Consider the following 22,997-nt stretch of genomic DNA (forward strand, 5'->3'; position numbering starts at 1 on the left):
TCAACAAAGAACCAATTTTCTCTCTGTCGTGCCACCGGCAAGACCTACTTGATACGCTGTTGTTTCTGGAGTTGATTTTCACGCTATTTGGTGAAGTATTCTCTCTAGTTATTAGCTTTCGCTGTACAGAAGTTATCATCAATACTTTATCACTTTCATTGATTAGATTTTGGATTATTTGTTGACGACTTGGATAGATTTTGGATTTCCCCCTTTGACTAATTCAAGATGTCTGACCCTACTCAAGTCCCCAAGTACAGGCAGTGTAGCGCTAGGGATTGTTCTAGGCGTCTTCTGAAGGCCTCTATAGATCCTCACACCGTTTGTTCCAATTGTAGGGGTAAAGCCTGTCAATTGGAAGATCGATGTGAGGAATGCGCTGGGCTTTCGGAATTCGTTTTTCAAGAATTCCTTAAGAATGCACGTAGGCTAGAGAAGGATAGGATCAGGAGGAGTTCGTCTCGCTCTTTTGATTTTTCCTCTCCCCATGCCCCACAACCTATTCCTTCCCCTGTAGTAGTTACACCCGACCCTTCTACTAGCTCTCATCAACCTTCGATGGCGGATATGATGCGTGCCATTCAGGCTCTTGGTGACAGAGTTGAGTCATTAGCAAATGACCGCAATCAACTCTTGGCTGACGTCAAAAAGTTGAAGGAGAAAAGTGCAGTGAGAAGTGTAGTGAGTGTTGTCAGTGCAGTGAAAAGTGTTAGTGTCACGCATGAGGGTGCGTCTGTTCGTGCCTGTCGTCCTCCCAGTCCGGGACCTCTTGCAAGCTCCCAAGCCCTGGGGAGAAGCAATGTCGTACGACCAAAGGGTTCGACAGGCCTTGATCAGCGTACAGACGTACCCTCCGTGGTTGAGGACGTATCTTGCAGAGATCGTCCCACCCACAAACAGACGAGTGAGCCCATTCATTCCTCGTCTGCGGAAGAAGTTTCTCGACAGAAACGTTGGACCAAGGTTTCACGACCTCTCAAGCGCAAGGTCCCTTCCGAGCGAGTCCAACGGCCCAGGTGTAGCCACTGGGTCAGTTCGGACTCGCCGCAGTCTTCCGAAGACTGCACACCTCCTAAGAGAGGTAGAGTGGTTCCGCAGCAGGCAATCACTCCGTCTGTTGCCGCACCAACCGCTGTAGACCCTAAGTGGTCTTTGCTGCAGTCTATGCAGACTCAGCTAGCTTCCTTCATGCAGGAGTATCGTGCTGAGAAGGTTGACGCTGCACCCGTTAACCTACAACCTGCCACGGTTGTGCGCTCAGCTGACACTGCGGCTGCCTGCTCCCACACTCCGGCTGTGAGAGCTCCACCACCAATGCGCAGTCGACCCTGCCAGACGCATGTTGACGTTAGCCGACGTGCGGCACCCTCCGTTGACATGCGTGAGCTACCGCATCAGCAGGAAGGTGCAGTCAAGCTGCCGTGTTTTGACGCGATGCGTCAGTCTCCGCAACCCACGGCAGTCCCCACCACGCACCACCACTCCGCTTTGGTTGTTGCCAGCTCTCAGACTGACCAGCAGCGGCATGACGTTGGATCCAGTGCAGCTACGCATGCACCCGTGCTGCCGGATTCAGCCGTTCAGCTTTCTTCTCCTCCTTTGCCGCTTCCTCCTCAGCATTCGGATGAAGGAATCTCTGATGACGACGAAGCTGCGCATTTGGACGACCAACACTCCGACATAGATGAACCCAAGACTACGCCTCCCTCCTTAGACTTTAGGAAAGTCCTTGCCCTGTTTAAGGAGTTGTATCCGGACCAGTTTGTGTCTGCAGCTCCACGCTCACCTCCCTCTGAGTTTGCTTTAGGCATGCAGTCAGCAGCTCCTGCCTTTACGAAGCTCGTACTTGCTCGCTCATCCAAGAGAGCTTTAAGGGTACTGGGAGAGTGGTTGCAGGCCAAGAAGCAACTTGGGAAGACATCCTTCATGTTTCCCCCGACCAAGCTTGCTTCCAAATCTAGCGTCTGGTATGCCACGGGAGAAGTTCTCGGCTTGGGAGTTCCTGCCTCTGCCCAGGGCGACTTCTCAAGTCTGGTAGACTCTCCCCGTAGACTGGCTATGAGACGCTCCAAGATTTGCTGGACCTTTTCGGACATGGACCATCTTTTGAAGGGAGTTTTCCGTGCGTTCGAGATCTTTAACTTCCTGGACTGGTGTTTGGGAGCCTTGAGCAGGAAGACCTCCCCTTCGGATAAGGACTCTGCCATGCTCATCATGTCCTGCATGGACAAAGCCATACGGGATGGGTCTGGCGAGCTTGCGGCTTCTTTCGTGTCTGGAGTTATCAAGAAGCGGGATCACCTTTGCTCCTTCTTGTCGGCGGGAGTCACCCCATGTCAGAAGTCAGAACTGATGTTTGCTCCGCTATCGAAGTGTCTCTTTCCTGAAGAGCTGATCAAGGGGATTGCTGCCTCGTTGATCCAGAAAGACACTCATGACCTGGTGGCGTCATCCGCACGTAAAGTCACAGCTTTACCTTCCGTGCCTAGACCTAGGATGGACACACCAGCGTCTAGGTTCATTCCGCCCTTTCGTGGCAGAACCTCCAGCAGAGGAGGTACTCGTGCCGTTAGTCAACGTGGCAACAAGAAGAAGGGTTCCAAGTCCTCAAAAGGCAGAGTCTGACTGCCACCTTCTTCAGACAGCAGTGGGAGCCAGGCTCAAGAACTACTGGCAGGCCTGGGAGAACAGGGGTGCAGACGCACAGTCTGTGAAGTTACTCAGAGAGGGGTACAGGATTCCATTCTTGCGCAAGCCCCCTCTAGCAACAACTCCCATCGACCTCTCTCCCAGGTACAGAGAGGAGGACAAGAGGCTAGCTTTACAGCAAGAGGTGTCTCTCTTGCTACAAAAGGGAGCGGTAGTCATAGTCCGGGACCATCAATCCCCGGGCTTCTACAACCGTCTCTTCTTAGTGGCGAAGAAGACAGGAGGGTGGTGACCGGTGCTAGACGTCAGTGCTCTGAATGTCTTTGTCACCAAGCAGACGTTCACCATGGAGACAATGAAGTCGGTTCTAGCATCGGTCAGGAAGGAAGACTGGATGGTCTCGTTAGACCTAAAGGACGCGTACTTTCACGTTCCTATCCACCCAGATTCCCAACCTTTTCTAAGGTTCGTTTTTGGGAAGGTGGTATACCAGTTCCAAGCCCTGTGCTTTGGCCTAAGCACGGCACCTCTAGTGTTTACCAAACTGATGAGGAATATTGCCAAATTCCTACATTTAGCAGACATCAGAGCCTCCCTCTATTTGGACGACTGGCTTTTAAGAGCTGCGTCAAGTCGTCGCTGTCTGGAGAATCTCAAATGGACTCTGGATCTGACCAAGGAATTGGGTCTCCTGGTCAATATGGAAAAGTCCCAACTCGTCCCATCCCAAACTATAGTATATCTAGGTATGGAGATTCAGAGTCAAGCTTTTCGGGCTTTTCCGTCGGCCCCCAGAATCAGTCAAGCCCAAGAATGCATCCAGAGCATGCTGAAGAGGAACCGATGTTCAGTCAGACAGTGGATGAGTCTGATAGGGACGCTTTCATCGCTGGACCAGTTCATCGCGTTAGGGAGACTCCACCTCCGACCCCTTCAGTTTCACCTAGCTGCTCACTGGAGAAAGGACATGACGCTAGAAGCGGTCTCAGTTCCTATCTCCGAGAAGATGAAGTCTGCACTGACTTGGTAGAAGAACAACATTCTGCTCAGGGAAGGTCTACCACTGGCTGTTCAGACCCCCGACCACCTTCTCTTCTCGGACGCATCGGACACGGGCTGGGGTGCGACACTGGACGGTCGGGAATGCTCGGGCACGTGGAATTCGGATCAAAGAGCACTGCACATCAACTGCAAGGAGCTACTGGCAATTCATCTGGCCTTGAGAAGCTTCAAGTCCCTCCTTCTAGGCAAGGTGGTGGAAGTGAACTCCGACAACACCACAGCCTTGGCGTACATCTCCAAGCAAGGAGGGACTCATTCGATGACGTTGTTCGAGATCGCAAGGGACCTCCTCACCTGGTCAAGAGATCGAAAAATATCTCTAGTAACGAGGTTCATTCAAGGCGACATGAATGTCATGGCAGACCGCCTCAGCCGGAAGGGTCAGATCATCCCAACAGAATGGACCCTTCACAAGAATGTTTGCAACAGACTATGGGCCTTGTGGGGTCAGCCCACCATAGATCTGTTCGCTACCTCGATGACCAAGAGGCTCCCGATTTATTGCTCACCGATTACGGACCCAGCAGCAGTTCACATAGATGCCTTTCTTCTGGATTGGTCCCATCTAGACCTTTATGCGTTCCCCCCGTTCAAGATTGTCAACAAGGTACTACATAAGTTCGCCTCTCACGAAGGGACAAGGTTGACGTTGGTTGCTCCCCTCTGGCCCGCGAGAGAATGGTTCACCGAGGTACTGCAATGGCTAGTAGACGTTCCCAGGACTCTTCCTCTAAGAGTGGACCTTCTGCGTCAGCCGCACGTAAAGAAGGTACACCCAAGCCTCCACGCTCTTCGTCTGACTGCCTTCAGACTATCGAAAGACTCTCTAGAGCTAGAGGCTTTTCGAAGGAGGCAGCCAGAGCGATTGCCAGAGCAAGGAGGACATCCACTCTTAAGGTCTACCAGTCAAAATGGGAAGTCTTCCGAAGCTGGTGCAAGTCGGTATCAGTATCCTCAACCAGTACCTCTGTAACTCAGATAGCTGACTTCCTTTTACACCTAAGGAAGGTAAGATCCCTTTCAGCTCCTACGATCAAAGGTTACAGAAGCATGTTGGCAGCAGTCTTCCGCCACAGAGGCTTAGATCTTTCCAACAACAAAGATCTACAGGACCTCCTTAAGTCTTTTGAGACCTCGAAGGAACGTCGGTTGGCCACACCAGGTTGGAACTTAGACGTGGTTTTAAGGTTCCTGATGTCAGCAAGGTTCGAACCGCTTCAATCAGCCTCTTTTAAAGATCTCACTTTGAAGACTCTTTTCCTCGTCTGCTTAGCAACAGCTAAAAGAGTCAGTGAGATACACGCCTTCAGCAGGAACATAGGATTTACATCTGAAACGGCTACATGTTCCTTACAGCTTGGTTTTTTAGCTAAAAACGAACTCCCTTCTCGTCCTTGGCCCAAATCGTTCGAGATTCCAAGTCTGTCCAGTTTGGTTGGAAACGAACAAGAGAGAGTACTTTGCCCAGTAAGAGCTCTTAAGTACTATTTAAGACGTACGAAGCCATTACGAGGACAATCAGAAGCTTTATGGTGCTCTATTAAGAAACCTGCTTTACCGATGTCGAAGAACGCAGTTTCTTATTACATCAGACTTTTGATTAGAGAAGCTCATTCTCATCTGAATGAGGAAGACCATGCTTTGCTGAAGGTAAGGACACATGAAGTTAGAGCTGTCGCAACTTCAGTGGCCTTCAAACAAAACAGATCTCTGCAGAGTGTAATGGATGCAACCTATTGGAGAAGCAAGTCAGTGTTCGCATCATTTTACCTTAAAGATGTCCAGTCTCTTTACGAGAACTGCTACACCCTGGGACCATTCGTAGCAGCGAGTGCAGTAGTAGGTGAGGGCTCAACCACTACATTCCCATAATCCCATAACCTTTTTTAATCTTTCTCTTGAAATGTTTTTTATTGTTGTTTTTGGGTTGTACGGAAGGCTAAGAAGCCTTTCGCATCCTGGTTGATTTGGCGGGTGGTCAAATTCTTTTCTTGAGAAGTGCCTAGATTAGAGGTTGTGATGAGGTCCTTTAGTATGGGTTGCAGCCCTTCATACTTCAGCACCTAGGAGTCGCTCAGCATCCTAAGAGGATCGCGAGGCTCAGTAAGGAAGACGTACTTAAAAAGGCAGAGTAATTGTTCAAGTCGACTTCCTTACCAGGTACTTATTAATTTTATGTTTGTTATTTTGAATAACTGCTAAAATGAAATACGGAATACTTAGCTTCTAATGTTAACATGTATGCTGGTCTCCACCCACCCCCCTGGGTGTGAATCAGCTACATGATCAACGGGTAAGATTAATATTGAAAAATGTTATTTTCCTTAGTAAAATAAATTTTTGAATATACTTACCCGTTGATCATGAATTAAAGGACCCGCCCTTCCTCCCCATAGAGACCCAGTGGACCGAGGAGAAAATTGGTTCTTTGTTGACAAGAAGTACTTGAGTACCTACTAGACAGATGGCGCTGTTGATGTACACCCCCACCTGTATAGCGATCGCTGGCGTATTCCGCCCGTAGGTTTTTTCTGTCGGGCAGCAGAGCTGCAGCTACATGATCAACGGGTAAGTATATTCAAAAATTTATTTTACTAAGGAAAATAACATTTTAGGGTCCATTGGAATGCTTTTTAACTTGTTACAAGGATAATTTGTTACAATAAATTATTTAGGCTTATAGAGGTTTAATATTGTTGGTTTCACAAATAGAAATTATCACATACAGTATTCAAGTATTTCTAATTTAGGGTTTATATTAAACTTTTTTGGTTTGTTAAGTAATTGCATCTGTTCTTGTCAAAATGAATTCCATTGTTCTTCCTTTTAAGTATTGCTTAATTTAGTGGTTATCTAATTGATAAGAATTAATCATCATTATCCATTAAAATGGTGCTTCTTATTGATAAGCAGATGCATTGGAAGTAAGCTAAAGCATCAGGTAAATAATCAGTAATATCAACAGTATTTAGTGGTTATTTGCACATAAAGAATATCTTTTATGAAAATAATGTTAATGGAGGAATAAATTACAAGCCGTTTTGGTGTCATTAATCTTATTAGCTGACTGCTAGGAAAGTTACCATGTCTGAGATAAACTTCAAATAAACAAGATCTTGTAGTGTAGCATTTTACTGTGAGCAAAAATCTAAAGGGAATGTAATAGAAAAGAACAGAATGAATATGTTCAGTTATAGTGAACCATGAAATGGATTTTTTTTTGTGAGTGGAACGGCTTTTTATAAAAATAAGTATGATGCAAATTAGAGGTTACATTAAAAACTTGTGCAATGTTAGACATTTTTATTATGTAATGCTGTACAGTATTTATAACTGCATTGTATTTGACTGTTTACATATTACCATCTTAACTTTAGTAATGCCTTATTGTATGATGAGGTCTGATAAAATGAGTGCCAAATTACTGAATAAAACAAAACAGATGTTAGATGATGGATTGATCCTACTATGAAATCCCCAGTTTCACTCTATTTTCTTTGGTGAACTGTGGTATAAAGTTCTATGTCAATTGACCTCATTTATCATCCAGTTAATTGCTTCATCGTCATTAGTTAAGTTTGAGCCTGTCGCTTTTATCATAACTATCAAAATAAGACGTGATTGTGAAGCTTGCTGATTTGGGAGTGATTTTGAGTTATTTCTTATCAGTGATTTGACTTGTCGATTTGCCCACAATAATCTTGTAGATATGTGTTCAGAAAAAAAGGATGTTGAATATGAAAAAATATTTGAAAGATGAAAGTTTACCTTGACTTGATGTACTGTACTGTAATTCTGACGATTATAAGACAAACATACTGAAAACTTGATATAGGGCTTCGAAGCATGATTTGAAACTACATCATCCCAGAACAACAATTGTGAGAAATACATATTTTCCTATTAAGTGCAAATGTATTTTCTTACAATAAATGTTAAATGTCAAGTATTGATAATGATGATATTGATCTAGGTGACTGAGATACATACTGTAATTGTAATTCAATATTCAGTTGAAATGTGTAAGTAATTCTGGATAGTTTTCTCAATGCCACAGAAAGTTAATTCATAGCATTATGTGTGGGATTTCATAGAAAACTGTTAAATGTTTTGTTTTGTATTAGATTGTATGGAAGATGGTTTTTAAAGGTGTACACTACATGAAGAATAATTTTCTAATTTATCCAAATTTTATATATATATATTTGCTAACAAGAATCCAGAATTCACTTCAATAAGAAAATTTTGAGTAAAACAATTTTTGAAGTGATAATGTGCTTGAGATGAAGTGTCGAAGGAGTATGGCTGGTGTATGTTGAGTAGACAGGGTTAGGAACGAAGTTGTGAGGGTGAGAACGGGTGTAAGAAATGAGTTAGCAACTAGAGTTGATATGAATGTGTTGAGGTGGTTTGGCCATGTTGAGAGAATGGAAAGTGGCTGTCTGCTAAAGAAGGTGATGAATGCAAGAGTTGATGGAAGAAGTACAAGGGGGAGGCCAAGGTTTGTGTGGATGGATGGAGTGAAGAAAGCTCTGGATGATAGGAGGAGAGATGTGAGAGAGGCGAGAGAGTATGCTAGAAATAGGAATGAATGGTGAACGATTGTGACGCAGGTTTGGTAGGCCATGCTGCTTCCTCCGGTCGCCTTGGATGACCGCAGAGGTAGCAGCCGTAGGGGATTCAGTATTATGAAGCTTCATCTGTGGTGGATAACGGGGGAGGGTGGGCGGTGGCAACCTAGCAGTACCAGCCGAACTTGTTTGAGTCCCTTGTCAGGCTGGGGGGAACGTAGAGAGGAAAGGTCCCCTTTTTTCATTTGCTTTGATGTTGGCTACCCCCCAAAATTGGGGGAAGTGCATTGGTATATGTATGTAATAACTTAATTGCTAATTATAATTTATTTCCATTTCCTGGGTGTACCTTATGGCTACATAAAGTTTTAATCAAAGGCAAAGGAAAGTGATGATATTGTACTACAAACATTTTTTTTTTTACAGCATTTTAACCCACCTGTAAACTTGTCATAAATTTTATTTCACATATTTGATGGAAAACCATAAAATTTGCTTCTTAAGGAATTTGGTAAATGCATAGGCTTAAAATCCTGTCATGTAACTATTGAGAAGTTTTAGTTTAATAATCTTAATTATATCACTAAAGTATTTCCCAGTGTTTTTGTTTTACAAGCATTTTATACTTAGCCCTCCACTTCTTTTCCTGAATAATTTTTCCTGTAACAACGAGTTGTTCCAACAAGTATCTAGAACTTTTTCTCATTAGCGTTTACAAGTTCAGACCAGTACAACGAATAGGGATAAATAAGTATAGTACTTGTGATGTCACCTTTCTAGTTGCTACTGATTTCTTAATTTCAAGTGTAGATAACTACATTTTTGACATCTTGGTATTGCAACAGAAGTTGTATTCCAATTTCTCCACACAGTTTTATGGTCTCAAAGCTTTTTTGTCAATCATAATATATTTTTCTGAAAGCAACAAGTGAAAGTGTTGTGATACCCAAAAATCAAATATGGTAATATAAGTACAGGGTAAAAACCTTATTGCATCATAAAAGTTGCCACTCTATAGGCTACTTACAATTTAATTGTACAGGCAATGATAGAAATAGTTACATCTATAGAGGATGTGTAGAAAATCAATTTATCCTTTTTGTTGTTTTAAGCATTCAGTGTGTTTTGTTGTTTGTTATAAAGAATTAAAGTTCATGTAATTTTGGTCAAATTCTTTATTTAGTAAAGTTCTTGTTTATATTATACATTTTAATTTCTCAAATAATTTTTGATACTTTATTTTTACATGTTAGCATGAATATGGCAATGTATTCCTAAATTTACTGTACTGTATGTTAATGAGACATTGATAATTTTTTTTCTAACCACAAATCAAATGAAAGGTTCAAGTATATTAATGATATTGATGATTTTTGTCTAACCACAAATCAAATGAAAGGTTCAAATCTACCACTAGTCAGACATTACCATTCTTGGGGATAGATAACTGCATAGCAGTGATGGCTGAAAACCTGTGAAAACTGTTGTTCTCTTAATGACACTTTCTCTATTTACTTTTAAAACCATATAAAACTAGTGTATCTCAGCCTTCAGAAAAAAGACAGAAGTTTTGTACTGTATTCATATACTGGAAAACCAAATACTGGAAAACATAAACCATTTTTTAACATCTAATAGAAAAGACAAATCAACTTTATAATAAAATAGGCTTGAAAATTTACTGTCATAACATTATCAATCTCAACCTACTTTCTCCTGTTATTTAATGGAGTATATAGTATGCTCTGCTGTTTATGGTAGTAACTCATACTTTTTTTTGTCTTTACAGTTAAGGCAGGTGTATTTACAATTATATACAGTAAGTGTGAATGCACCGTAAATGAAAAGACATAAAAGCATTGAAGTTATAGAAGACCAAATACAGCACAGGATGCACAATTATAGAGTGGGGGAGAGTAACTTGAGACGTCCTTGTGTGATACTTCATAGATTATGCCTTACCTATTGAAGTACATTCTGTTTTTGGTGCGTTATAACTGGATAATAAGTACCAAATTATATTGTATAGAATTCCATAACTATTCTGCAAATAGCAAACCCATGAATGGTAATTGTTTACATTATACAGCATTTTCACTGTCCTGGATTGACTATGATAGTGAACTGTGGTGGTACATTATTTTATTTTTTTATACATACACGTACTGTAGTTCTATACAGTAATTACTTTTTATTTTGTAGGTTCGTGATTGCCATCGACTTGGATGGAATTTAGAGATACAGTAGTATACAGTAGTTTTATCCAGAGTACATAAGTGTAATCAAAGTATTTCAAGGCATTTAAGCATTAAAAACAGTTAATCCATACTGCATATGTAAAGGAGATAAGTATGTTAATGGTTTGTATATTTTACGAATTATTGTCAATGTTGTGCTTAGTGCAATTTAATAGTTAGCAAAATTAGAGATGATTGTATGCTTTAAAATGCTGTAGAAAATATTTATTTGTGTCAGTGGTACGTGTAAAATTGCAGCGGCATCAATAGATTAACTAGATGACTTGCCCTATATATACGTATGAAGAAGAGTAATGCGGGAAAATGTCATTTATGTAGTAGACTGTATACAGGGTAAACATAAATTATAGTATATGTAATATACACTTCATAGGTGAAAATATACATGCTATCAAAATATATTGTTATATATATGGTATACTTTATTAATAAAATCAAGCATTAATAGATGTATTTTGTATAAATATTATTTTTTATTATGGAAGAATTATTCCAAAATTGGTTTACTGAATATCTTATAAAGGCTAACTTAAGAATGTATCATCATCAATTTTATTTCCTATAGGGGGTTAGTGCCAGTAGTTTACTAAAATGCTTTGTATTGTAGGCATTGCAAAAAGGGACTTTGTGGTGCCCGTGTCACCTAATTTTTAAAATTGTTCTTCACCTATGTTCCCACCTCTTTTTGTCCAACCTCTCAATTTTCTCCGCATAGTGCAATTGTGGGCTTTTCCTTCAATTTCACGCTGGTCCAATTCCATAAAAATAATAATTTATATTCAGCATAAGTCAAAGTGGGCCAATATGATATTTCTGAATATCGGTGGTTCAAGATTAATCTTTCAGGGATATTTTATGGCTTCATTTCTTGTTACTGTGTATGTAAAGGTTCATGATTGTGTAAACCATATTTTCAGTAAGTAAATGGCTTCTATTTTATCACCCTTTTATTCACTGTCCAAAGACTGTCATGGATTCCTTGGTAATGTTTATTTATTTTATGTATACATTAGGGAATATCTTCGTGCATGAAGCTTGTATGGCCATCTAGGAGGCTTCTTATGAAAGTAAAGGTATATGCATAATGATTGGTGGGTGTTCTTACACTCTCATGACTGAACCCTCACTTTTTCTTGGGCTTCTATCCTCAATTGAGATTATAGCACTTATGCTTTACAGTTACCATTTTGTGTGACTATGCTTTAGGCAAGAGTTTCAGTGACTAGGAAGAGTAACAGTAAAGGCATCCTGGGTTTTGTCATGGGCTGTAGTAGATTAATTTTCTTAGTGATTTATCATCATCTTTACAGAGAACTGGATGGTTCCAAGGAGCTTCCATGTATTCTTTATTAAGAATGACTTATATCAAGATACTGTATACAATAAAAAGTGCTTTGTTTCATCAGGGATTATACTCTTCCATTTTGAAGCTCCTGTCCCTATTACAGTTATAGTTTATCTGGTCTGTCTCTTCCTTCTATATAGTCTAGGGAGGGATCAGGTGAATGTTCGTCCTCCCTCTCTTCCTATGGTGAACCTGATGCACTGTTTACACTCACTTGAACACTCTCATCAAGTAGCCTATTATTATCACAGCAACGTCCCTGCTGTGCTGGATTCTATGAAGCTTCCATTGGACTGAAAGATCTCTGGGCATCCTTTGGGATGATAAGATAGTTCTCTTGTTGATTTTGATGCAGGTGGCATTTGCAATGAAATCATTGTCTGCTGCTGTTGGAGCTCCTGAATCTGTCGTGAAGTTTTCTCAACTACATCATTGGTGATTGAGGAAAAATTTAGTCAGCATACTGCAAAGTAACAGTAAAGCTGGGAATTGCCATCATGTTTCTCCCTACACAAGCTTATCACTTCTTACTCTTTTTCTTGTTAAAGGTTGCCACAACTTGGTAGAGGGAGCCAGCTTAACTGGAAACTATATATGTTGCCCACATGATTTCTAAATTTGACGTCCTCTTAAGCTGGAGACCAAAATATTGACAGAAAGTATAGAGGGTACCAGGTTCTAACTGATATCACTATATATCACTCTTCCAAGTAGGTACAGAGCCCTATTCCATGCATGTTTGCTCACACTGCTGCCAGTGTGCGAGTCATGGTGAAAATTTGAAGGAAGGTCAGTGGCAATTGTCAGATATACGTAACTGGAAGACCATCCCCGGTCTGACAAATAAAAGATAATTCCTGGAAGATTGATGGCTTGTAATGAGGATGGATACATTCTTATGATACATAACATAGCTGGCAATCTAATAAGACAATATACCACTCTGGCACAAAAGTAATGTTTCCACTTAAAGTAGTCACAGAATATTAAGTACATGTGACATAGCTGGCAATCTAATAAGACACAATATACCATTTACTAGCACAAAAAATAATCTGGACTATTACAGGTTCAAAAAGACAAGTCTACCAATAAGATATTTGAAGACAATAAAATTTATTTATTTTGATTGGTGCAAAACTAGGAGTTTATCAGACTATGACTAGCCGGGATAGTAGTTAAATTTTATGGTTCCTTTTTTATAAGAAACATTCAATTTCAGCCATTATGGGATATAGATTTATGCTTAATTCTGTCTTCATGCATCTGAGATTAGATCTGTCTGATCATATAGCGGATGTATTTACATCCTTCAGTATTGGAAAGCCCCCAGTAGTAAATTTTCTGTAATTTGGATTTGCTTTATGATATTTAAATGGCGCAATTTTTTAACCATTAGAAATCTTTCTATTAAAGATCTCATGGCTAAAACCATTTTCCTGTTGGCATTAGCTTCAGCTAAATGTATTGTGAACTACAACTCTATTAGCTTCAGCTAAATGCGTTGTGAACTACAACTCTGTCAAAATAGGCTTTGGGGGAACACTAAAGATGATAGTCCCTTTTGTCTTCCTGAAGAGCCAAAAATTGTTTTAAGGCTAATAGTTTGCGTCTATTTTTTACATGTCCCCTTTCTGAAAATAGATGAAAGCACTTCAGCAGAAAACAGAATTTTTGTCCTATAAGAGCAGATTAGTATTAATTGGAAAAAACTACAGGTATTAGAGATAGTGTTTCTAGTTTGTTTTGTGGGATTAGTCCCTAATCACCCTTAAAATGCAATGTCATTCCTAGTTGAAAGTTTGGTCACAAAATCTAATGAAAGGCTTGAAAATGATGGTATATGATATTGGGAGTGCTGCTACTTCCGTTAATTTTTGTAGAAGTCTTTCTTGGCACAACAAGGAGCTTCCTTTCCCACAAATTTCAAAGCTTGAATCTACTGTATCTTTATCATCAATCTCCCAAAAAATTAATAGTATATCTAACACAGTTCAGAAGTTAAACTTTTAGTAAAATTTAAAGTGGTGCAAAACTACAGAAAATTACAATATTTAGTATATGACAAGATGAATAGCAATATTATAAGATCTACAGAACTTACTCGAGAATTTTTTGCATTTCTTATATTTTGCTATTCACTTATTTAACCATTTAACCTAGAATTTGTGTATCATAGGTTGAAAGAAAACCCAGTAATAAATGAGAAAAAGAATCTTAGTTATTTTAAATTTACAAAGTACATTGAATCCAGAATCATTTAAAACCTACATGAATGGGGATCCCTTATACCACATCTCAAAAACTGAATCAGATCATTATAATGCAAAATGAAGATTTTATCTATATTACTTGAGAAACCTACTAAGAATTTTCATAAGTTGTTTACAGGATAATGATCTAAAATAGAACATTCTTTACCAAACAAACAACTTTACTTTAAAAGTTGTATTAAATCAAATGGGCACTGGGGCATCATTTATAGCTAGTAAACTTGACCCTAAAGTTTATATTGTATTGGATAAATTAAGACATACTATCTGGCAGTAATAATATCACTGCACAAAATCCTGTGTATTATAAATCATTTGGTAACTATGGTAAAAAAATTATATTGTACATGTACTGTATATACATATTAACTATTCGCTAGAATTAGAGTGAATTTTACTATAACTTGGAAGTTTTATATTCTAATTTAAAAAAATGCTTCATGGGAATTAGATGAAACAAAATTTGATAAGAGAATTCTGGTAAACAAAACCAGCCACAGTATTAGGAATATGAATAAGATCTCAATGTATTGGAATCAAGATATTTCAGAGTTCCAGACTTTTGAATTAAAAATAAAATCTTATCACACTGCTACTCTAATAACTAGTCACAAAATCTATACCTAATCCTACATAAATGAAATGAAAATTTAAGAAAATTTATTTCTATACTCACCAGATGTTTATGTTGCTTCACTCTTTAAATTTGGTTTATATCAATGTTTGACGAAAAAATAAAAATTTCCTGTCTCCTTTCAATAGTTTAGGCATCTAGAACAGTTTAAAGCAATCTAGCCATTAATGACAATTACTAGTGTCGGTACACTCAACCTGCTTTTCTCTTTCAGTCTTGAATAACAAAAATTGAGTACTCTGTACAAGTCAGTAAAAAAAAAAATTAATTTGTTACAAAAAATAACATGAACTTCGACTGGACTGCATTACATGTACCAACCTGCAGTATGAATCTGAAATGCATTCCATACCAACAAGAAATTCCATTTCAAATTCTAAATTTTATCAAATTATAATAAATTACTAATATAGCTAATTATCTGGACCTAGTTTAATTTACGTACCTAGCAAATACTGGCCCTTTGAGTGCCAGGAGACTTAATTTCTGTCAGGTGGGGGGGACTATTACCTTTGATGAAACGCCCATCATAAATTCAAAATGCCAAAGGGTGTTTGTGGTGTTGTACCAAAGGCAAGAGTGGCAAGGTAACTCAATGTTGGTGATTCTAGCAAGCACATACGAATGCACCCATCAATAAGTGACAGCAGAATCCACCTTTGTTGGTACTAGTCCAAGGTCCAGTGTTTTAGGGGCAGATGAATTGGTATTATTATAGCTCTGGGTGTGACAGCATTTCCTAATAAAAAAAAATTTCCTATACAAAAATTACCTATATTTCTGTTGCATAGTTAGTGAAATATACCCTACTATATACTGGATTCTGGCAATGGAGGCCAGCAAGTGGGAACTGGGGGTTTTGAGTGGGGAAAATTTACTGGGTATTGATAAATAATGGTAAAACTAACCTTTTCTGCACCATACATCATTCTCTAGGATGCATAATAAATCCATGGAGAATTACAGAAAATATTGTCATCCTATACTCCTCAGATATTTTTCATTTGTTTCTTGACATTCTATGATTCACTCCTGTTCATTTGTGTGACCTGGGTAGGATGGTCTGCAAGCTCCCCGTCTAGGTCTGTGACCTGGGCAGGCTTGTGGCAGAAGGGAGAAAGCGGGGAGGCTTGCTCCCCGGATAGGTCTGTGATCTGGGAACTACTAGGTTATGTTAAGAAGGGTGTGTTAGGTTTTGTCGCCCTCTTGAATATATCCCAAAATTTATATAACTTAGGAGGGGGACAACATTTTCTATAGAAAAGTTTTTCCTATAGTAAATAAGGTTTTAAATGAATTTTACCTTTATTTCAGTTTTGGTCGTAAACATTAACTTTTTTTCCTGTTTTTCTCCACCTGTGTCCAATGGGAAGAGGGAGAGTAATGAGAGAACAGTTTATTTACGATGGAAGTAAAGGTTAAATTTGTTGAAAGTACATTATTTACTTGAGGAAAAACTTTTCTATTAGAAAATATTGTCCCAACTGGAACTATAATTTTACTGATGAATCCAGGTGGATGTTCACTAGAAACACTCAGGATTGTCCGCCTCTGTCAGTACTTATCCAAGGTTAAGTGTCTTGGGGGGAGACGAATCATGAGTACCCTTGTACCCAACCAGGGAAAGGGGTATGGCAAATTGCTCTGGCGATTCATTCCAAACCCCCTCACCAAAGAATACGTTTGTGTCACAAGGGACAACCGATAACATAATAGGGGACTGAAAAGGGCCCAGGAAGCCCAACAACAGAGAGAAAAGAATTCCTGTAACTGAGGACGACAGAATGGTAGGAATACTCTTACTCTCTCTGCTGGATGAAGAGTAGTGACGACTCCAGGTACGGAAGAAGATCCCTCCTCCCACCACTCTTGGTCTTCCATTGCACATAAAAGCGCAAAGGTAGTCTCGAATGGTGCCATCCTTGCAACTCGCTCTACTAAAGTATCGCTGGTTGAGAGAGGAGGAGGAGTCTGATGTCAAGGCAGAAATGGAGAATGACTAAGGTCATCCATGAACCAGGGAGGGGGGAAAAATGTGCACAGTCCGTATACTGTACTCCTGTCCAACCTGGCTACTGGGATAGCTGGGAAACTCAATCCACCACCTTGGGAGGCTATGGTAGGGGGGACATGACATGGGGTAACAGTGTTGTCCCTGTGCACTGGAGCCCAGTCCCACCTGGCTACTTGAGTAACCAGAGGACCTGAGCTACAGCCCAATGTAAAGTCCATCCTTGCAATGTATAATTTTTTTGCTTCACAATCTTAGCAATTAATGGCCAGCATTCATTTCCTGAAAGAAAATTAAAAGTTTGATTAAGAGGCAAAACAATACGTCAATTTTTGTTGCGGCTGAAAACATACTTGAAGAGATTTTGACAGCCGGGGGAAGAGCTCCTCGCCCTAACTCGCACTTAACTGCCCCGTTAAACGATTCAACGGCTATTCAACTTGTGCAGAAAACATACTCCCTACTTATAGGATGATGATTCGTGGGAACAAAAGTAAGACTTTAAACTGGAGCTTAATATGATTTCTTTTTTCTTTTTTTTTTTTTTTTTTTTTTTTTTTTTGCAATTTAGTTAATATTCTACTGAATCTGCCTAGAAAATTGGAGAAACTTATGGAGACTAAGCATTCTTGGCTGAATATCAAGACAACATACAAGAAAAATAATACCCGCATTTACTTCCAGTAACTTGGTTGGATACCCTCTAGAAATCAGTTTCTATAACGATTAAACACCTCTTCAAGATTTGATGTTTTTTCCGTATTATTTGCATTAGTACGCCTTCTTTAAAAAAGTCGAAACAGGTTTTCCATTTTATTACTTCAAAGGCAACTTTGCAGCATATGCTCAGCAAGCAAGGGACTCATTTTGGCAGTAGAATTACTAGAACCTATTTTAATACTGTTAGTGAAAACTCAAGATGTGCTAGTGGCCGAGCCAACATAACAATGGCTCACAGCCATTTCAAACAGGATTCAACTCTTCATCTTCTTCGAAGAATTGAAAGAATTATTTAAAATGATTTTCTCTGTTCTACAGGAATTATATGATATTTCACGCTAATAAATCTAAAAGACTGATCATGAGCACCTACTTAAGCAAGTGAAGGGATGAAAGGGTCAAGACTGCCAACTCGAAAGTTATCATCATTTGAAACACGATAGAGCCATTCACCTACTAACTGAAACTTTAATACAGCATTCACACAAAATCTCTAATGCTATTAATATGTGAAACAAGTGGTTGCTCAATGAGTGCTTATTTCAGCGAATGGAGGGGTATTATGATCCAAGCTACCAGCTCGGTATTTTATCTCGGAATACATTACTCTATAAAGAATGGACTGGATTGCAAAAATTTAGGGGTTTTACAGTAGGACCTAAAGTAAATGAGTGCAAGGCACTAAGAGAGGTGATCTCTGCGATGCACTATGCGTTATTAGAATCCTTACTGACTGGTGCACTAGAACCACTATGCAATACATGAAGAGCAAGTCTAGAAAAATCTGGTTTGGCCAAAAGACTCGCTAGTCTTTTTTGGAGAACAAAAAAATAGCCAAAACTTACAAGATCTTATGAAGCTCATTAAAGGCTGAAGTGGTATTATCATGATCATCCACACAGTGATTAACTAGTCTTGTCTTTGGATTTCCCCTTACAGGCTTACACAAAAGTTAAGTTTCTTTAATGGTTGGAACTTTTAATCTGCTCAACAACCATGAAAACATACTTTTCTCTAAGAGGTAAAGATTTGCATTCATCACCATTATCATCTAAATCACAACAATGTTCCCAGCACAAAATAAAAAAAAATAGGATACTGATTGCCCAAAGGTAACTCCCAAAGACTATATACAGTATATATCAATTACTAATAAATCCAAGAGAAGACGTCCCTCAAGATCATCAATAACCCCAATAACACTATCTAGAGGAGTAAAAAAAAATCCCCCACACACACACACACACAGAGAGAGAGAGAGAGAGAGAGAGAGAGAGAGAGAGAGAGAGAGAGAGAGAGAGAGAGAGAGAGAGAGAGAGAGAGAGATGCCGCGGTCATTTCCATTATCCAGTAAATTGTTTTAATACTGTAACAATGAGCTAATCCTACTGAAAGGAAAGAGGGAAATTTTTTAGTTTTGAGATAACCTTCGATATAAACCAATCTTTGAGATCGAAGCAATATGAACATCAGTGGAGATTCATAAAAATAATGTTGCTATCATAAATGAATAAAGGCAAAAACAAAATAACAGGTACTGGAGGACTCAAAAATAAAGATGAAGAAATTAGATTGAAGGACAAAAACTACATTTCTCAGTACATGATTCATAAATTTGCAAAACCTTACCTTAAATGGATAAAACTGAAGGAAGCCTTCTAATTATCTGCAATGACTTAGACGCAACCAACCAAAGAAAAATAGTCCAGTAACTACACAGTCAGGCTGGTACAAAACACTGAAGTATATCATAACAATGATCAACTTGAAATATGAAAAATATTTAACATTTTAATACAAGCTTAATCAAAATATATACATATTTTACAACAATTTAATTTATAAGGAAAATATTACTTTAGATACTATACAAATAGTTTGACTCAATCAAATTTATACAGTATACATTCATATGAAGTTAACTTTGTCAAAAGTTCTCCCCCTTATAAAAACAGAGTAACGGCTGACTTGTTTTGATAAATGAAGATTACTATGCAAGGCTCCCATCAAAGTAACTTTTCATTTGCTTGATAGAAAACAAACACTCTGAATCCTACTAGATTTACAAACTAATAATCTCCTTTACTTTTATCTTGTTACAACAGTATCATAAGATGTGCATAAAAATAAAATTAGTGATATTCAAAAAAGAAAATTACTTTTTGACATAGAACATATAAAAATATATGCAAATAACAGTTATTGGACAGTCACGTTTGAAGTTGGACGGAGTGAAACCTCGTGCTAGAATTACTCTCTCTTGGGAGGGGGGGAGGGCAGTGTTAGTACCAGCTACTCTTATTTTATATCTAACAAAGTGAAAATGCTTTGGGCAAAAAGATATTTAGCAAAAATATCCCCTAACAAGAACTAGCCAATCACAAATCAGAAAAGACAACATTGGCAGGATTAAAGCTGAAATTAATGTACACCTTGTCACAGAGCACAAGAGCTTCTGTCTACCCCTGGTTAAGATGCATTTGAGTGATATTCCGCTAATCTTCTTCTCACCAACTCTTCTGCTACATCAACATCCTGGAAGGACAAAAAATTATGACAAACTTTATTCAGATAAACAAAATTTTCATAACAATATATGCTATATTGTACCCCAACTTGAAACTGATAAGGAATATTCTTAGGTAGAAAAACAACTTTTACACCACATTGACTCAACTACATCAATGAAATTTATATGAACTTTACAAAAGATTTGTCTAAAATATGGTAGAATCTACAGTATAGCTGGAACTATCAAGCCTATTCAAATATTCACAAAGACATCTTAGTCTATCACCAAGAATAAACTGTGGCCAATATTTGTGGGAGAAAACTCACTACTCAATACCCTCAACATAAAAGTTAGGAAAGAGAATAACAAGGAAACACGCCACTACATTATCACTTTGCAAGTGTATGTGATCCCTGTGGGTAATGAAAAATACAGTACAGTACAGTACATTCATGGTACAGATTTCTAGTACTGTATATTTTTTAATGGATTGGTCAATGCAATTGAAGATTGGGGCTTTAGATTTCACTACTGGCATTTGTTAAAAGGGACTCAACAATTGCAGATGCCATAAAACCTCCTTAACTGCTGTCATTACACTCCGAGCAACCCTTCAGTTGCAGGATGCTGCGGGTATGCTATACAGTATACACTCTAAGGATTTTTTTTTTTTCACTTATAAATATTTCTTTAAGAAATGTAATTATAATTTAAAAGTAAAATACACTACAGCAATGAATGTTCTGTACTGTAATAATAAAATAGTTCAGTATAGTATAGTAATCCCTCAGGTATCACAGGTATTTCGTTCCCAACCCCGAGGCAACAGCTGAAAAATTACGAAATAGATAAAGAAATCTATGGAATATTTTTTTCAATATTTTTCACTTTTCTCCATGAATTTAAAAAGATTTTATAAACCCTCCTATCACTCTGAGAAATCTGCTATAAACTCTTAAAACACTTTCAAGGGGACCTTCCACTATGGTGGATACCATAACTTGAAAAAATAAAAAAATCAAGTTATTGTTTCTACGTACAGTATGCACAAACATGTACATGCCCTCCAGAAGTTTCAGCCAACTATTTCTACAAATAATGAAGATAAAGCGGTATTTAAATGATGAAGTCATCCAAATTGCGTCGTCTACATGAATGAGTTTGACAGAATCGTCTTTGCATGTTTATTTTTGCCTATATACAGAGATTTTTACAATTATGTTTTGAAATCTCGTATGGCTGGCAGAAATGAAAAGTATTGGAATATAATAGGAACCATGAGAAGACCAACATTGAATCCAGCCACTCCAAAGACATCTCAGGGGTATGATGCAAGTGCATTTGTTTATTTGTTGTTTGTGAGTACGTTATTTGTATAACATCCTCGGGAACTTTATAGCAATGCCAAAGTTACATAAAGTCAAATAAAAAACAAGAAGTAAGGAGAGAGCAACAAAGACTAACAAAGAAGAGAGGGGAACATGAAGAGTACAAAACTAAAACTAAAACTTTGGCAACAACGAAAGGGAGTTGGCAAGTTTGGCAACTCATCACACCCTTACACAAAGTGTTTTAGTACACTTAGGGTTTAATTATCTCTTCTAGGGAGCCTCCATGATAAAATGAAATATGCTCAACTATATAAACATTTTCTTATTGGGAATTTAACACTACAGTCAAACATAAACTTCGGGGGAGGTGATGGCAGGAAATTAAGTTGAAGGACTCATTTGTATAGTTAGGAAAAATACAAATCCCTTTTATTAAAATTTGAGATTTGTTCCTACATGGATACAAACCTTTGTCCTTTAATTAGGAGAATCATCCTTAGGTAGGCAGTAAAGCATGTGTTAGGATAGGGAATGAAGTGTGCGAGTGGTTCCCAGTGAAAGTGGGGCTGACACAGGGATGTGTGATGTCGCCATGGTTGTTCACTTTGTTTGTTGGAGTGGTGAGAGAGGTGAATGCTCGAGCGCTTGGTCAAGGATTGAAACTGATAGGCGAGATTGATCATGAATGGGAGGTAAATCAGTTGATGTTTGTAGATAATACTGTACTGGTTGCAGATTAGGAACAGAAGCTTGGTCGATTAGTGACAGAGTTTGGAAGGGTATGTGAGAGAAGGAAGTTGAGAGTTAATGTGGATAAGAGTAAGGTTATGAGATGCAGAAGAAGGGAGGGTGGTGCGAGGTTGAATGTCCTGTTGAATGGAGAGTTACTTGAAGTATATCAGTTTAAGTACTTGGGGTCTGTTGTTACAGTAAACGGTTGAGTGGAAGATGTATGTCAGGGAGTGAATGAAGGATGGAAAGTGTTAGGGGCAGTGAAGGGAGTGGTAAAGAATAAGAGGGTTAGGTATGAATGTAAAGAGAATTCTGTATTAGAAAGTGATTGTACCAACTGTGATGTATGGATCGGAGTTGTGGGGAATAAAAGTAACAACAGAGACAGAAATTGAATGTATTTGAGATGAAGTGTCTGAGGAGTATGGCTGATGTATCTCGTTTAGATAGGGTTAGAAACGAAGTAGTGAGGGTAAGAACGGATGTAAGAAATGATTTAGCAGCTAGAGTGGAAATGAATGTGTTATTATTATTATTACTATTACTTACTAAGCTACAACCCTAGTTGGAAAAGCAGTATGCTATAAGCCCAGGGGCTCCAACAGGGAAAATAGCTCAGTGCGGAAAGGAAAAAAGGAAAATAAAATATTCTAAGAAGAGTAACAACAATAAATATCTCCTATATAAACTATAAAAACTTTAACAAAACAAGAGGAAGAGAAATAAGATAGGAGAGTGTGCTCGAGTGTACCCTCAAGCAAGAGAACTCTAACCCAAGACAGTGAAAGGCCATGGTACAGAGGCTATGGCACTACCCAAGACTAGAGAACAGTGGTTTGATTTTGGAGTGTCCTTCTCCTAGAAGAGCTGCTTACCATAGCTAAAGAGTCTCTTCTACC

The 22,997-nt window shown here is 38.7% G+C and overlaps 2 protein-coding genes across 2 annotated transcripts in view; both read right to left on the reverse strand.

The window, feature by feature from the left end:
• LOC137624778 (serine/threonine-protein phosphatase 2B catalytic subunit 3-like) overlaps window positions 1-22,997 on the reverse strand; it is a 568,901-nt gene that overhangs the window by 457,111 nt on the left and 88,793 nt on the right. The gene's annotated exons all lie outside the window — the stretch shown is intronic.
• The window catches only part of LOC137624480 (tudor and KH domain-containing protein homolog), an 82,017-nt gene continuing 77,855 nt past the window's right edge, over window positions 18,836-22,997 (reverse strand). Inside the window, exon 11 of the mRNA XM_068355256.1 lies at window positions 18,836-20,058. Within this exon, the coding sequence (XP_068211357.1) occupies window positions 19,993-20,058 (66 nt within the window). The 3' untranslated portion in view covers window positions 18,836-19,992. The remainder of the gene's footprint in view (window positions 20,059-22,997) is intronic.

This window comes from Palaemon carinicauda, chromosome 31 (genome assembly GCF_036898095.1).
Source record: "Palaemon carinicauda isolate YSFRI2023 chromosome 31, ASM3689809v2, whole genome shotgun sequence".
Taxonomy (NCBI): Eukaryota; Metazoa; Arthropoda; class Malacostraca; order Decapoda; family Palaemonidae; genus Palaemon; species Palaemon carinicauda.